This window comes from Melozone crissalis, unplaced genomic scaffold (assembly GCF_028551555.1).
Source record: "Melozone crissalis strain CALT ecotype California unplaced genomic scaffold, PUWL_Pcris_2 ptg000023l_1, whole genome shotgun sequence".
NCBI classification, from domain to species: Eukaryota; Metazoa; Chordata; class Aves; order Passeriformes; family Passerellidae; genus Melozone; species Melozone crissalis.
The window spans coordinates 19702906-19719546 of NW_026535801.1; the positions used below are offsets into that span (position 1 = coordinate 19702906).

The following is a 16641-nucleotide window of genomic DNA, read 5'->3' on the forward strand; positions in this document are numbered from 1 at the left end:
TTCCAGACAGGGACCCAGTGCATTCCACAGGTCTCCTTGAAGTCTGTCTCCCCTAGTCCCACAATTGGGTTTTCACCCCAAAGTCCAACACTCAGCAGAAATCCAGGGCAGAAAGAGACTTGTCCAAAATAAAAGTCCTGTCCACAAATAAATAAAATCACCTTCACGTAAATCCAGGTATCGTTCCTCTCCACATTGCTGTTTTGCTTTCCCACGCAGAAATGGGAAAAAAGTCTAAGCTCGGTTCCTTTGTCAACTTTGACATTGTTATTTTATCTGTGGGAACATTGCCAGTCTCTTTTGTGCAGCTATCCAAGCAAAAGACCCAGGATTCCTCTTCCCTTTTGCCAGCATTAGTCTTTGGTCAAACCCAAGCGTCTTTCTGAGCTTCAACAGGTCTTGAGGTTTGCATGTGGTGAGATTTGTTGCAAACAGATTTGTAATGATGCAATTTTTTAACTATGGGATACAATGAAGACTGAGAGGGCTAAATGAACTGATTCTGGCCCTCGGGGCTGTAAGAGGCTTTATTTTGTCTGCGGACATGTGAGGGGAGCTGGGAGTTAGCACAGTCGCCGCTGGCCCATCCTGGGCTGCCCAGAGCCTCTGCAATGGAAATCCCAGCACCTCTGCAGTTCAAATGGGAAGAGGTGCTCCTCTTAAGGCTTTATTTCTTTTTACATTTTACCTCACAGTTTTTTCTGTCAAAAACAGATTTTTTTACTAAATCAGTCACATCAGGAAAATAAATAGGAATGAATGAATGAATGAATGAATGAATGAATGAATGAATGAATGATAAATACAAGCAAAACCAGCTTCTATTTTGCAGCAATTTAGCAAAGGGCAGGGCAGAAGACAAGGACACTTCTTTCAAAAGGGGATCTTGGATTCATGCCATGACCATCCCTGACCCTTCCTGTAAGAGGAAGTTTCCCTGTTCTCCCCTGCTCTGCCTTCTCGGGGTTTCTCCCCTTCTGTACCAACTCTGCCTGAGCGCATGAATCTGTCTTTTTTAAATGCAAAACGGGGAAAGGCTCGGGAGCATGGGGCAGCCCCTCCACGCACCCACCTCCGCCCGAACCCAGGGGAACTGGCAGAGCCGCTCGCTGCGCTGCCTTGGGGAGCGGCGCTCTCCGCTAAGTGCGGAGTACACCCTCCCGCTGCCTCGGCCCGCTCCGACCCCGGGCAGCGGCGCTCCGGGCCGCCGGTTTTCCCTGAATCCTCATAAATAAAACTGTACATAAAGTTCCAACAGAAAGAGCAGCGGAACAGCACACCCGGGGTCCCGCGTGAAGGCACAACCGATGTTCCCGGCGGCCGCTTCCAGCCCAGCCCCGACGTCCCCGCGGGGCCTCAGGCGGGGCCGCCCGGGACAGCGGCGGCGGGGGCGGCCAGCGCCTCCCGCTCCCGCTTCTTCTGCTTCATGCGGCGGTTCTGGAACCAGACCTTCACCTGGGCGTCGCGGAGGCGCAGCGAGCGGGCCACCTCGAGGCGGCGGGCCCGCGACAGGTACCGGCTGAAGTGGAACTCCTTCTCCAGCTCTGTGAGCTGCCGGGTGCTGAAGCTGGTGCGTGCGGAGCAGGCGGGAGCTTCCCCCCCGCACGGCGCCGCGCCGCCTGCAACGCCGAAAAACACCGCGCTTCAGCGGGGGCAGAGGCAGGGGGTGGAGGCAGGAGAAGGGCAGAGGGGAGCCGGGATGGGAGCAGCCCCCGCCCGCTCCCGCCGCCCCACTCACTTCTGCCGGGCGGGCTCCGCTTCGCTCGCATCCACTCGAAGGTGCGGGGCGCCGCCGGGGCCGCCGCGGGAGCCGGGCGGGCGGGCGCGGGGGCGGCCCCGGGGCCGGGCGAGAGGTGCCGGAGCTCCCCGCCGCCCGCGCCCAGGCAGGGGCAAGGGCAGGGGCGCTCGGGGTCCCGGGAGCGGCCGCTCCCGGCGAGGATGGACGAGGCGTGGGCCGGCGGTCCGGCTCCCCGCGACGGGCGGCAGCCGGGGCCCAGCGCCGCGGGGGCAGCGGCCGCGTAGCCCGGCGCCTGCGGGGGGGACGCGGCGCTGGCCGTGGTGCCCAGCGCCAGGAAGGCGCCGTCCCCTCGCTGGGGGTACGGGGCCTGCGGGGCACCGCGGCACAGCCCCCGCGGAAAGGCGAGAGCGAAGTACCCCAGCTCCATGGCCCACGGGGCAGCACCGCGCCCCGCCGGGGCAATATTGCCCTAATATAGGCCCTGGAGCGGGGCACGTCCCGCCCCGTGGCCAATGGGAGCCCGGAGGGGCGAGCCCGAGCCGGGGGTCCCGGGCGCCCCCAGCTCCCCTGCCCGTGGCCGGCTGCCGGGGCTGGAGCGGGGCTGCAGGTGGGCAATCCGGCCGTGCCGCACCGGGATTACCCCGGGACAGATCGCTCCCCTTGGCTCGACGGAGTCTCCGCACACTTGGGACGTTTGCCGGGAGTTTGGAAGGTGAGCGAGCTGGCGCTTTCCCGCTATCCGGGCGCCCGTCTGCGCTCTCCCTTGCCCTGCAGCCGGCCAGACTCCGGGGGCTCCCACGGGACCCAGCCGGCACACCCCGGCCGCCCCACCCGGGGAGGTGCTGCTGCACCTCATGGCACTTAATGGTCTCGTTCCATCAGATAAGTGCTCTGCAGCCTCTCAAAAATGAATCTCCTCACCGTTAACAGGCTCACACCGTTAATGGACTTCTATTTTTCCCTTGGCGATTCGGCATTGTTTACTGAGTGTTTACAGCTGGCAGAGAGCACCAAGTTGCTCTACCCAGCCAAAACGTCCAACTCTCTCTTGGTTTTCAATCCCTCAGAATGGCAGGAAACAGCAGCAAGGTGAAGGAGGTGAAATCTGGACTCCCGACATGATCATCTTTCCCTAAACGTCTCCAAGTGACATTTGACCATCCAGTGTGAGCCACGCTGGTGTTTGATTTGGGTAATGATCAGTTTCATCCAGTGCCTCAGCTGATAACCGTGTGTCAGTGCAGTTCAGAAGGGTGTGCTGGGCAGAGCTTTGGTGACTTGGGACTGGACATACAAGGAACACAAAGAAGGGCTACATCATGCTGCTTTGAATTAGACTTGCAACCTTCTAATTCTTACTAGGTGGATGTGGAGTCAGCTGGCAAATGCAAGGGTTGTACTTTATTTAAAAATATATTTTATTTCTAAATAAAAGCATGAAATTTATATACCTTCATCCATCATCCAGTGCCTTCCACTCAACAGCTCAAGGAGTTCCACAAGCTCTTGGCAAAAGTGCCATTTGTTGTGGTCAGGAAGAGGCCACAAATTTTGCAAGGACCAAGCATGATGCCAGCCTCATGAAGGCAACCAGAATCCCCAGAGAAGGAAACATCCCTCTGGATCTCCTGTGGATTTCAGAGGGCTAGCCTGGTGACAGGAAAGGGATATAATGGGGAGACATAATCAGACCATTTCACTGACTCAGTATCAACTCTTTCCCACGGAGATTTGTGCTCTGCAGCTCAGCTTCACCATTATGCCCAGCTGACGAATTCAGAGCAGATCTGTTGGGTTTTTCCCGCAGGGGCCCTGAGAGGACACATTGCTAGGACAGGCATGCACATCCTGCAGAGGTACAGGAGCATTTCCCTGCACAGGGACTCTGATCAGTGACATGACTTTCTATCAGCCCCACTTTCTCCCCAGCTAATATTGTTCATCTACTATAAACCAGCTATTGCACAGGCAAGGCTGGTTGTGTATAGATTATGTCTTAAGGGTGCTTGAACTTCGAGTCTACAGACACAGCAGGCACTGAAATCTCAGAGTCCTGACACTCAGTGTTCTCTTGGCATAGACTTGTTCACTCTGATGGGCTGTGCTGCCCTTATACTCTGATAATGGGGTATCACCTAAATTTCTATTTTCAGGGGGTGCAAGAAGAATTAGAAGAAAAAATTAGAACAGTTTAAATGAAATACACTCTGTCAAGAAACATACATTTGGAGGAAGGGGTTAAATTCTGGATGGTGCAAACTTTCTCAGCACTCCCATGGCAATCAGAGCAGTTTGGAAAATGTTGTCTTCTGAAAAATCAGAAGCCTGGGAACACCAGGTTTTCTCTTTAACAGAGAATGGCTGTCCATGCAGCAAAGCATCTGTGCTCTTCAGTCTCCCCTGCTGTAAAAATTCCTGCCTGCAGGGAAGGAAAGAAAATTGGCTTCAGAACAGGGCTGCTGCTTTACTTGGGTCTTGTGTTTGCAGAATGCAACTGGTTTAATTACACCTAAGACTGTTCTAAATGCTAGAAAAGCTGTCTGTGTTCACACCAACATACGATCTTTCCATTTACCCAGCTGGATGCTGTTACCAGTTTCCTGTTCATTACCTGTTTGTTTTGGCAGGACTGTTCAAGGGTGACAAAAGCAGAAATCAGTGGCTAAATACAGGAAAAACATCTCTTGTTGATACTCTGGCTTTAGAGGGAGAGCTTTTTCTACATGCAGGAATTTCAGTGTTCAGACTTTAAAAGTTAACTTCCAGTGACAGATAACAGAGTGACTGAAGATGTTTTTTTACAAGGAGTCTAATGGAAAAGATGAAGGACTCATTGGAAGCCAAAAGAAGGAAGAAGAAAAGTGGGGGGGAAAGAATGTGAAGAACATGATGCTGTCAGAGACAATTGGAGAATTGCTGGGAGGTTCAGGGATGCCTGTGTGAGTAGTCAAGTGATGGTGAGACAGGGGAGCTGCTGGGGCAAAAACTTATATAACAACAATGGACCAAATGAGTCCTTGTGTCACCATGTTTCTGGAAGTATGTGGGCCTCTACAAAGCCTGAGAAAGCCTCTGTGGAACCAAGGAGATGCAGGAGAAAGTCCAGCCAAAGAGCCCTGAGTCCTGTTGGTTGCAGACACCAGCCCCTCTGCTGCTGCAGCCCTGCCAGCTGGGCACAGCTGGTTCTCGGTGCTGGGGGGGATGTACATCCATGGTGTGGGGACAGCGAGGGTGGGGATGGGCATCCTCAAGGCAGATAAGCAAACACTGGGCATTTAAGCAGTGGCCCTGTTAGCACAAACAAACCACCAAAGGCTCCTGTGAGAAAGGCTGTTACAGAAGGAGAGGAAGCTCTTGGGAGTTTATTTTGTAAAATGTGAATAAACCCAGGGATGAACAGAGAATCCAGGGCAGAGATGGGGAGTTGTTCTGGCACTCTAGGGGAGCCATCCTCAGCTCCTTCACTAGCACAGGCAGGCACATCAACCCTCAGGAAGGGTGTTTCCCTCTGCCATCCATGTTTCCCTGCCACAAGTTCCTCTTTCCCAGGTGACCCCTGGGACAGGAACCTGTGTTCTCCCAGTATGTGAGATTAACGACAAAGACCCTCTATATGAACACAGAGAAGAAGATAGTCTATCCCTTCTTCTGTAAAGATTTGCTCTGAAGGGTGATTCCACGCTGGCCCCTTGCCATGTAAAGCCCTGTTTCCAGTCCCATGGCTGTGAATTTGTTGGGACAAAAATATTACACATATTGATAACCCAGAGGTGTCAAGGTAAGCCACGCTGCTGTGTGCAAAACAGGTGTCAATGAGTTTGCAGCCAAGATTTCTGTCTTCTCTTGCCTTTCTGGCTCCCAAAGATCCTAAAATGTTTCTTAGAGGAAAGATTGAGTCTGTGTACCTCACTCAGCATGGGATTGCCTACCTTCAGTTGTTGTAAGAAAAACTGCATGTAAAAATAAACGAAGTGTTCAAATCCTACATTTGTGAATATTTTTACCCAGAAGATGTCCATCCTGTCTAGTACAAATTCCTTGCTGTTTTCACTCTGCTTTGTGCTTATTGTCATTGAAGCTGAGCCTTTCTGTAATTCATCCCAGAACGTTCTGAAAGCTTCAGAACCCTGGACTCCAAAAAGAGAGACAAAGACTCACCTCTGCTCCTGAGCAGCATCTGCAGAGGCTTAGGGATGTGCAGGCACAGGTACCTCACTGAGTGCCATTTTGTATCTTAGCCTATGTGGCCAAAGGGGCTCAGTCCTGTCCTGTTACTCGATGGCTCTCAAGCTCTGGGACTGCATTCTGTTGGATGGGGTTTCTGCTCTGATCCCAGCTGGCTCAGGTCCAAGCAGAAGTAGGAGGAACCACTGTCGAGTAAAAAAAGCGCTCTTGGTGTGATTGCTGACCCTTAACAGAGCCAGCCCTGTCACTCTCTTGGCAGCGCCACTGCAAGCAAGCACCATGGGGTACCCACTGCTGCCTCTCACGTGGGAGCAGACAGGCATTGCCCATTCAGGGATTAACTTGCCATTCAGTCCCTGGAAAGTGACTGCAGCCAACAGAGCTCTGGCCCAGCTTACCTTGCACCTTTTAAAAGCAGATGTATGTTGTTCATCAGTGTACAACACCACATGACACCCAGCCACCAGCACGGCCCTCACTGCCCTGGCAGCAGCAGCCCCTGTGTGCTGCCCACCCAGCTCCTGCCTGTGTTCCCTGGCAGGTTTGCAGTGCAGTGCTGGGCACCTGGGCTGCCCACCGTGCAGCACACTGTGCCTTTGCCAGGCTGCCATGGTGTGTGGCACGCACAGCAGGCTGGCATGTAGGAGGATGGCATCACAACCTGCGGCTCCTTTCCTCTCTCCTCAGCTGACAGCTATCAGCAAGGCACCCTCTCACTGGTAGACCAGCAGCCCCATCCCCTTTACCCTGTTTTTTCCCCTGGCAGGTTGACCTTTTAGTGCCTGGATGTCCCTGCAGGCTGTTCCAAAGGGTTTCCCATGGGGCTGGAGGGGTGCAGACACCCCAGTGGTGCATTCTGCCTTCAGGCTTTTTGCCATGGAGCCCAAAAGGCCCAGCTGGCCCTCAAGAAAGTCAGGGGTCTTCTAGATTATGCTGGTGGGCTCCCTCTTATTTAGCCAGCCTCCTCCTTGCATGCCCTTGCCTCCTGGGTGTGCAGCCAGCTGCATTCTCTTCATCTTTGGACAAGGTTGCTGCAGCCCCAGGTGACCCTGGTGTGGTCTCATAGTGGAAGCCGCGGGGGTGCCCCTGAGTCCTTCCCTGGCCTGCCCATGGAGCAGGGCTGGGAGCCTGCAGTGCCTGCTCAGGGAACTCTTGCTAATGGAGCAGGAGGCATTTGGCTTTGTTTTCCCAGTCAAACACAAGTGGCACCTACAAAACTGTGGCATCCCTGGAAGCCCCTGGCTGTGCCTGTCTAGGGTTCCCTGCTCTGGTGCTGCTAACCAGGCCATGCACAGTGGGACACTGATGGGCCCCCCTCAAAAAGAAACAGGATGCAAAGGGGTGGCTCAGCCCTGCACTCATTGCATGGAGATAACACAAAGCCTCAGCTCCTTTTGCACTGGGGAAACTGCTGGGATGCCATTGAATGGTGGGTTACTGTAAAGGCCAAACCAGAAAGTGGAGACCCAAACCCCACTGATCTGAACAAAATAACTTGCATGGCCTCACTGAAGCTCCATGCACCCCTGACACCTCTCAAGCAGTGCTGTCAGCAGCTGCCTATCCCAAATAGGGCAGCATCACTGCCAGCATTTAGAAGGCCCGGCTCACTGACCCTTTTATGGGTCTGGAGCAGATGGAGGGAGCAGGGAAGGAGAGGAAGGGGTGCTGTGCCTCCTATTTGTAAAGAAAGGCAAAGGTAAGATCAGCCCCAGGCCTGGCCTTGGCTGACTAGCTGTGTTTTAAATAGGTGACTGGAGTTCATCACATCAGATGCTCTTGCAAAGGAGCTAAGCTCCTGATGAGTGTAAAAGGGGTTTGTTTATAATTTATGGGTTTTAAATGATGAGCCAAGAAAAAGTCTGGCTTGTGCCAAAGTGTATCTCTCCTCTAGATTGCTGAAGCTTGTACAAACATTGTAAAAATGCCAGCAATCTTGCTAAAGTTACATTACTTCTAATAATTAGGTTATCATCATGGACTTCTATTGCATTACAAAGGAGACACCTCTGCCAGAGTCACAGAGGAGAAAGTGAATTTATTTACAAGAAGATTCTCCCTCACACAAGCTCCTCCTCCTCCCCCCTGGAAACCATGTCTGCTGGCCCTGTCTTCTGCAACATGAAAGCAATTCAGGGCAGTGGGCCTCAGTAACACCGTGCTTGTGGTCAGGGCTCCTCTGAGCTCCCTTCCTTTCCCAGATCTCTAAACAGCCTTTTCTTTCTCACCAGATTTAATAAGGACTAATAGTCTAAGTCGAGGCAGACACTGTTTGACTATCAGCCTACAAAGCACAAAGCAAAGGGGAGAAGGACACTGGGTGTCCTGCAGAAATGGTGGTGCCTTGCTGTTTCACAGAAAGAAGCAGGTGATGCAAAATATATTGTGTTTCAATATATATTGCTTTCACAAAAAGCCTACATGGAGAATTTTGTTTGTGGGCACACTGATTGCAGAAAGTTTTGGAGAGACAAACATATGTATATATTTATGGGAAATTACAGAAGTGTAAATCACAAGTGGTGTCTAGCATTACTTTTTGTGTTGTTTGTATGTTTTATTTACTCCTGGGTGGTGCTTCTAAGAAACAATTTGTGTGAAAACTTCCATAGAATACAATTTTAGGGCTTAAAAGGGTTAAAATATGTCTCCAAACAAAGAAGTTTATTCTGTTCTGTTTTGTTTACAGATCTGTAACACATATATCCAAATTTGCTTGGTTAAAAGTGGAATTTAACAAAAGATACACTTTTCACTGTAGCACAGCATTGCTGAAATCTCACAGAGGGGAAAACAAAACCCTAAGTAATATTTTGAATCATTAGTGCTCAGCTGAACAAAAATAACAAATGGCGAGGAAGAAAGCAGGGATGGGAAAGAAAAGAAGAATAAATAAAAGAAAACCTGTCTGTATTGACCAGGATAGGAGGTGGCAAAATATTTCTCACAATAGGAATGCCAGGTCTGTCATCAGAGGATGGAGTAGGAGCTGCAGTGTTTGTCAAACTGGAAAGCGATGCATCAGACGCTTTGGTGGGGAATATAGAAGCTTGGATTAATATTTAACCCAACACTTTTAGAAAGAGACAAGAATAGCCTTCTCAGAGCAATATGTACTGTCAGGAAGAGACTTTAATCACAGCGTTTACAAAAGAAATATCTCTGTAAATCCAGCGAGTTCAATACAGCCGTGTAACTAGAGAGGAGGCAACACGAGGCTTCAGAGCACCGTTCCCTTTCTTTTTCCTATTTTTTTATCTTCTCGTTACTTTAATTTTTTCTTCCCCGCGTTAGCTGTCCTGTTGGTGTCAGGGAGGTGGCGGTGCCCCCTGCGGCGGTCAGGCCGGGTGGGACTGTCCTTGCCGGGCACCGGGAGCGCGGCGGCACCGCCCGGGCCCTGCCCGCGCCCCGTCTCAGCGTCCCCCTTCGGCTGCGTGTATCTGATTGTCAATTTTCTTTCAAAGTTTATATTTATGAAAAAAAAAAAAAACAAACCAAGAGGAAAAGCTCGGCCTTCCAAAGATGTCTAAAAATTGATTTATGGTTAGTAAAAGACAACAGTATAAAAACAACAAAGGAGGTGGCAGCTGCTGTGCGGATTGCTATGGAGACCCTAATGAAATTAGCACTATCAGAGGGTTTCTAATTTTTTTGCCTTCTAAGCTTCTAATTCCTTTTCTATTTTGGATAGCCAGAGTGTAATTAAAAAAAAAAGAAAAAAAAAAAAAGAAAACAACCCACCGAAATAATATGCGCGATACATACCCAGCCAATAAATAAATGTTAACCTCACCGAGGTTTTTATATGCAGGATTTGATCTGAAACAAGATGGCCAAGAGCCCCTCGTTGTAGATCGCCTCCTCAAAGCGGCTGCGCCTCCATCTGAAGGTGGCTTCACGCGGCCGAGCCAGCTGCCGGCCAAGCCACCGAGGCGCTCGAGTGGGGCCAGCCGATTAGAAATAAATACTTTAAAAATACTTTCAATATTTTTTTAAAGTGTAACGGCTCTTTGTGTGATGCCACAGTTTGTTTTACTCTATTAATGATTTACGACTTGCTGTCTTAATTAATCCTTACATAAACTACAAACACCAGCCACTGTTACAACTGTTCAAGACTACTCTCTCAACTAGCTCAGACCGATTATACTAAATAGGTGAAATGTAAGTCACCACGGACCTGAATCCCTCTCCCGAAGTATTGGTGAAGAAACTCTACAAATACCCACATAAATACATTAAGACGAGGATAAATAATCAGTGATACAAAAAATGTCTCGCTTAAAATAATAAATACATATCATTTAGTCCAATGCGATCCTTACGTTACGGAAGAACCCATAAATTAACTTCTCTGAAATAAGCTTACGCGCGGGCGAGTTCCGACGGCTCACGACTGGTCTAAAACACCTCAGCATGACGCGCTGCTAACACTACAGCATCTCTAAGACTTACCTTCAAGTACATCATTACCAGCTTATCAGTCCCTCGGTTGGCAGTATATTGCACTGTCATGCTTAAAACAGCTCTAAGAGAAAGGCTCCTGCTCACGGACCTACTCGGGGCTGCGGAAGAAAGAAGGGAGCTGCTAAGGGAGACAAATCCACTAATACTGTTGGCACTCGAGAGCACAGTAACACTGTCCCGTCAGAAAAGTGAGGTAATGGAGAGGGGAGCGGGGCCCGCTGGCCGCCGCCCCGCTACAGATGCGTGAGCTTGGGCGCCTCCTGCATCCGTCCCTGAGAGGTGTGGTGAGAGGAAAGGTCCGTGTAGGTGGGGTGGGGGTCGCAAGGTCCGTGGTGGTGGCCGCCGGGGATCTGGGCGGCGCAGCTGTAGTCCACGCTGGCGGAGGAGGGGTGCTGCAGGTGCCCCAGGTTGAACATGGGGCCCGAGGCCGGCATGGAGTCCACGAAGTTGCCCCCCACGTAGACGGGGCTGCCCTGCAGGCTGGGGTTGGCGAAGCCGCCGCCGCCGCTCTGCATGGGGTGGGGGTCGTACTCCGCGCCCGCGTAGCGCTTCTGCTGCGGCAGGCAGCTGCTGAGCGGCGCCGTGTAGGCGGCCAGCCCGTACATGCTCTGCTGCGACTTGGCGAACGAGGTGGGCGAGGGCGCGTCGTAGCTCAGGCTGTTGACGCCGGGGAGCTGGCTGGAGTAGCCGACGTGGTTTGGGCCGCTTAGAGGGGGGCTGCGGTCCGGAGACTGTCCGACGGGGGAGTGCATGATGCCTTTGGCTTTTTGGTCCTTTTTGTACTTCATCCGGCGGTTCTGGAACCAGATCTTGATCTGCCGCTCGGTCAGGTTCAGGAGGTTGGCCATCTCCACGCGGCGCGGCCGGCACAGGTAGCGATTGAAGTGGAACTCCTTCTCCAGCTCCACCAGCTGCGCGCTGGTGTAGGCTGTTCGCACCCTCTTGGAGGCCGGCCCGGGGGGGCTCTTGTCCTCGCAGCTCTCTCCTGCGGGGAAGAGACACAAGGAGACATTGGTTCCCCCCACGAAAGACAGCTCCCCTTCCTCCCATGGTCCCTCGGAAACCTGCTATATCCTCTCGCTCTGTCGGCCCCGGGGAGGGGGTGCAGAGGGCCCGGGGGCGGCCTCCCCCTCCTCCCTGCCCGATACCCACCCTCCTGCGGCTGCCTCCCCCCAGAGATACCGAGCAGCCGTCCCCGGCACCCCGCCCCCAGCCTGTCCCACCTGCAGCGCCCGACAGGGCTGGGACCCTCAGCGGGGTGGGGTGGGGGGATAGGAGGGCAATGGCAGCTAGAGGAGCAGCAGACAAGGCCCTGAGCCGGAGCTCAGCCCGAGGGGTTCAGCCCGAGGGACTCAGCCCTGCTCCCCGGGCGAGCAGTGGGTCGGGGCGGGGGTTTTGGGCTACCTGGGGGGGCGCAGGTGCTTTTCTGCTTGGAGTTCTGCCGGGACTCCTTCATCCAAGGAAATATCTGCTTGCTGAGGGTGGCGCTGGCCGAGCCCGAGGAGTTGGGGCCCCCCTTGACTTTTTTCGGAGGGGGCACACTGGGAGGGGGGTTGGGCGGGGAGGAGGGCGGCAGGGCCGGGGGCTGATGCTCGCCGATCCCTGGGGGCTGGCTGCCCCCGGGGCCGCCCCCGCCCGGCCGCATGCAGCTCCCGCTCAGCTCGCTGCCCTTGTGGGCCGGAGCGCGGCCGGGCGCCGAGCCCTGCACGGAGCAGGCGGAGCCGGGGAACTCGCCGTCCAGGCCCGCCTGGCCGTAGGGCTGGTGGGCCGCGCCGTAGGGGTAGGCGTCGGCCTTGTTGTAGGTGTAGCCCCCGAAGAGCCCCGCGTTGTCGTAGTAGGCGGCTTTCTGCATCCTCTGCTCTGCGATCGCCGAGGCCCGCGGCCCCCGCTCAAATAACATTGACCGCCGCCCCGCGCCTCACGTCCTCGGCCCGGGCCACTCGCAGCCACCTGGGCAGGGAAACAGCAGGGACACAAAAGAGACTTTAAGAGGGGGAACCGGCTGGTAGCGGCTGGCACGGGCCGGTCCCGGCGTCCCCCGCACCCCGGCACTCTCGGCCTCGGCCTCCCATGCAGGGGAGGGCTGGGAGGCATCAAGGAAGGAGCAGGGGACCCAAAGAAGGACCAGGGGACAAAAGGGTAGGAGCACGGTCACCAGGCAGGAGTCAGGGCAAGCTGGACCACACCAGGGAGAGAGCAGAGCACACCAGGGAAGGACCCGAGCCACTGCAGGGAAAGAGCCACCCGAGAGCCATGGTGCGGGAGGAACGGAGCACATTGGCGGGACATCCTACAGGCCAGCTTTTGAAGCATTTTGGGGGATGTTTTATTTACTTTGTTTTGCCTTTGGCCTGTTCCCGCTCGAGTTTGGCAGGGTCAGGTTGTAGGCAAGCCTCTCAGTGACAACTGTGCTGGGTGGTGTCCCCAAAGAGCCAGCGGCCCATTCCGGCCGAGAGCATGGCGCCCCCCGCCCGGCACGCGTGCGCACGGCCCTGCGCGGCTGACATGATGGATGGAGCCCGGGCTGCGGCCGGGCAGAGGCAGAAAAATCCCGTCCCCTTTGTAAACCCGCCCTGCTTCTTTCCCCGGATTCCTCCAGAGTTAAAGTATAACCGGCGCCATTCACTCCCTTTACTTTGCACTATAAAGGAAGTCGCAGGTCAGCTCCCCTATTTTAATTCTGTGATGAATTAAATTCCCTCACCCAACGTTTCTCGTCCCTTTTATTTGTACCCAGTAGAAAGAACCTGAGACATTTGAGATAATTTTTAGAGGGTTCTTTTCTTTTTTCGGCCTGCAAACTTACGGCTCTCCCCTCCCCGCCCCCCGGCTGCCACATGGGGCTGCTCCCACCGAAAGCGCACGGTCCCCTTAGGGCAGATGTTTTGAGGCAGGGTGCTGATACCTTTCTCCTTGCTGTTCCCAAAACTTCTCTGCGCTTAGTACAAGATGGAAACTGTTCTGCAGTTTTGGTGCGAGTTTTTAATATTCCCAGCTCCTATTTTTCTTGTGGGATAGGGGTTTTCTCTGACACTTTTGGTCATTTTGTAAATTAGCACATGCTTCGCCTGACAATATAAGTCTGTAAATCAACATATCTTGAGACTTCCTTGTATTTCTGCAGGATTTAAGCCTACTAACATACCAGAGAAAAGTAGCTAGAAATCTTTGAAAGATGCCTGACAATTGTAGTTCTCCTGCCTATACTTATGCAATATTAGGAGAGTACTCTTCCTTCTCTCGCAAGTATCATTGGTCCCGCCAAGTATCGTTGATCTGTTCTCTAAAATTCACCGGGAAACACATCTCTGTAAGTGAAAATAACCTCAGCGAGCTGCGATTCACGGCCGCTCTCGGCGGTTCATCCCGTGTCACACACCGCCGGGGTCCTTTTCTTTCCTAAACAAAAGCTTGAGATGATCTGTGTAGCTGACAGAACGGGAACTGTTTTTCTCTCCTGGAAAATTTTTGTTTAAAAAGTCTGCAGAAATGGACGGTGGCGATAAAAATGAGTTTTAATACGATGTGATAATCTTGACGAGCCTTGGACGTATTTTTGTCCAAATAGCTCTGTCTCTTTTCCCACTTCTGTCATCTACATTTTCGGGACCGGTCTGGACTGAGGACTTTTGTTAGCACAACACTGCCTTAAGCGTAGGCTTTTATATGCCTTGTGAAATATAGTTCCCAAAAGAATACACAGAATCTTAAGAAAGAATATTGCTGTTAAGCTGTTAAAAGCCTTATTTCTTTTCTGAAATACCAACTGCTTGTGAACTCTGCTTGAACCTAAAAAGGAGGCTATGGGCCATAAATCACATGGACAATGCTCAACTGTTTGGTGGCTCATCTTTAGATCTTAAAAAGAGAGAGAGGGAGAGGGAGACCTATCCAGGGTTTGATTTTCCACGAGTGAAAGGCCCGGGGTGATGTTTTTATAGGTAACACCAAAGCAAGGGCTCAACACTTGGTGGTTTGGCCAGAAAGAGCCTACAGGAAAAAAAAAAAAAAAAAAAGAAAAAAAAAAAAAAGAAAAAAAAGTGACATCCAAATGGTGAGGCCGAGCCGTGGGAGGTGGGCTTGGAGGCACCGAGGGTAGGAAACCGCAAAGTATCCATGTCTGTGTTTCAGATTTCCCTTCTTCCTCTCCAGAAAGGTTAACCTCATCTGAACTGTTAGGCGTCGCACACGATAATGGGACTTTTTGTCCTGCCACTGGTTCCAGTGCCTTTGCGGGATGCCGAGCCTCTCAGGGCTGTGCCCGGAAAGCAGCTGGAGCCCCGGCGTCCCCGGCTGGCCCAGGCTGGCCCAGGCTGACACGGCCCGCCGCTGCCCGCCGCTCTCCTCCGACACTTTCATATTAAGCAGTTCTCTACTAAAACTTCCACTACACTTAATTCTGCTTCGGATCAATATCTAATATGATACCGAATAAATAAGAGGCGGTGAGAGCGGCCAGCGAAGCGGTTATTAAAGCAGCCGGAGCTCTCAGGGTGCATATCAATGCACCTGTCATTGCGGTTGTAGCAAAATTTATGACTGCTAGCGCCGTGGCAGTAAACGCTCCGGCCAGGAATGAAAAGGAAAACACTTCCCAAGCCCCGGCACTTTCAGAAGTGCAAAGCAGCCGGCGCGTAGGAGGGAGCCCGGCAAAAGAATCCCCCGCTCGGCACGTTTCCCGGCCGCCGGCCCGGGGCAGCCCTGTATATAAGGAAAACGCCGGGGCCGCCGCCGGGCCCGGCCGCAAGCAGGGCAGCCGGGCACCACCGCTGGGGCTGCGGGCACGTCCCGTCTCTGGGAGCTCTGGGGAGCGCGAACGGGCCCTGCGGGACGCGGAGCGGTGGCCGCCGTGGGGCCTCTCAAAGCAGCTATGGAGACCCCCGCTCCCCGCGGCTGGGTCCGGGCCTTGGCTGCTCCCCAGCCGGGCCCGGCTTCGCGGCACAGGGGCGGCTTCCAGCGGGGCTCTGTGCGGGCCGCTCCTTATCTGACCTGCGGGACGCGCCCGGGGTGCCGCCGCTGCCGCCCGGGTTGGACCGAGCAGCTCTCCCCGCTCGGCGGGCGCGGGCCGGGGCAGGGCCGGGCTGCGCTCCCTGCGACGGGCCCGTCGCGATAGGGAAAGCGAGAGATGGATGGAAAAGGAAATGTAGAGAACTCACCAAACTTACGTTTTTTCTTGATTTTTGACTTTAACTGTGTGAGTAGGATCTTCAGGTTCCTTTGGATAATCCGTGGGCACGGACCTGCAACAGAAGTGATAACTCTCAACGGAAACTGCTTTGTTTTGGACTTTCTTCCTTAGGACTTTGTTAATAAATGCACATCTCGTCCGCAGCCCCTCACCGTGTCTTTCCGTCCGCGTCAGATCTTTTACCAGACAAAGGGTAGATGTTTCTCTTCATTTATTAATAGAGCTTTGAGAGAGGCGGGGAGCAAACAAACGTGCAAAATACTCCGGTTGCGGGTGGGAGCCGGGCAGGGCGGCCTGCGGCAGCCGCTGCGACGGGCCCCGCGCACCCATGCCTGCCTCCCCGAGCACCCATGCCTGCCTCCCCGAGCACCCATGCCTGCCTTCCCGCGCACCCATGCCTGCCTCCCCGAGCACCCATGCCTGCCTTCCCCAGCACCCATGCCTGCCTCCCCGAGCACCCATGCCTGCCTCCCCGAGCACCCATGCCTGCCTTCCCCAGCACCCATGCCTGCCTCCCCGAGCACCCATGCCTGCCTTCCCGCGCACCCATGCCTGCCTTCCCGAGCACCCATGCCTGCCTTCCCCAGCACCCATGCCTGCCTTCCCCAGCACCCATGCCTGCCTTCCCGAGCAGCCAGCCCCGGCAGCGCACGGGGTAAGGGAGCGCCTTTGCGGGGAGCTGCGGGCACCTTCGAGGGTTGCAAGCACCTCTCCCGCCGCCCGCACCCACGGCCCGCGAGGAGTTCCGCGGAAACGGAGCTAGCGCGGGTCTCTCTCCATTTCTCCCCCCAGATACCGAATAAGACCGAGAGAAAGATAAGCGAAGAAGTCCCAGCATTGAAAATGCGCTGCAAGCATTTGCGTCTCGGAATTAGTATTTTGCCTTTGTCTGTGCAATGTGTCGATTCAGGACATTAAGAACTTAAGAGTGCTAGAAAATCTCCCACAAAGAAGCCCAGGTCATTATAAAGACGATATCTAGCCACCATAAGCCTTTGAAATGACCTTTGGCTCGTATAGCAATAACTCACCACTTAATGAACAACCAACGGAAGCGCCTCCG

General features: G+C 53.7%; 2 protein-coding genes across 2 annotated transcripts; both read right to left on the minus strand.

Annotated features, from left to right (window-relative positions):
- Nucleotides 1–1356: 1356 nt before the first annotated feature.
- On the minus strand, nt 1357–2165 carry LOC128937943 (homeobox protein Hox-D1-like). Its single transcript, XM_054277831.1, has 3 exons — nt 1858–2165; nt 1739–1809; nt 1357–1619 (listed from the first exon to the last, which is right to left on the minus strand). Exons 1-3 carry the CDS (start codon nt 2163–2165, stop codon nt 1357–1359), a joined length of 642 nt encoding a protein of 213 aa, XP_054133806.1.
- Nucleotides 2166–10623: 8458 nt separating this feature from the next.
- HOXD3 (homeobox D3) lies at nt 10624–12290 on the minus strand. Its single transcript, XM_054278202.1, has 2 exons — nt 11795–12290; nt 10624–11375 (listed from the first exon to the last, which is right to left on the minus strand). Exons 1-2 carry the CDS (start codon nt 12288–12290, stop codon nt 10624–10626), a joined length of 1248 nt encoding a protein of 415 aa, XP_054134177.1.
- Nucleotides 12291–16641: the final 4351 nt, after the last annotated feature.

Coding starts and splice junctions, on each gene's coding strand:
- LOC128937943 (XM_054277831.1), bottom strand. CDS start 2,165: ATGGAGCTGGGGTACTTCGCTCTCGCCTTTCCGCGGGGGCTGTGCCGC. Junction 1,810..1,857: donor GCGGGCGGCGGGGAGCTCCG/GCACCTCTCGCC, acceptor CGCCCGCCCGGC/TCCCGCGGCGGCCCCGGCGG. Junction 1,620..1,738: donor GCGGAGCCCGCCCGGCAGAA/GTGAGTGGGGCG, acceptor TCGGCGTTGCAG/GCGGCGCGGCGCCGTGCGGG.
- HOXD3 (XM_054278202.1), bottom strand. CDS start 12,290: ATGTTATTTGAGCGGGGGCCGCGGGCCTCGGCGATCGCAGAGCAGAGG. Junction 11,376..11,794: donor AAGCACCTGCGCCCCCCCAG/GTAGCCCAAAAC, acceptor TCTTCCCCGCAG/GAGAGAGCTGCGAGGACAAG.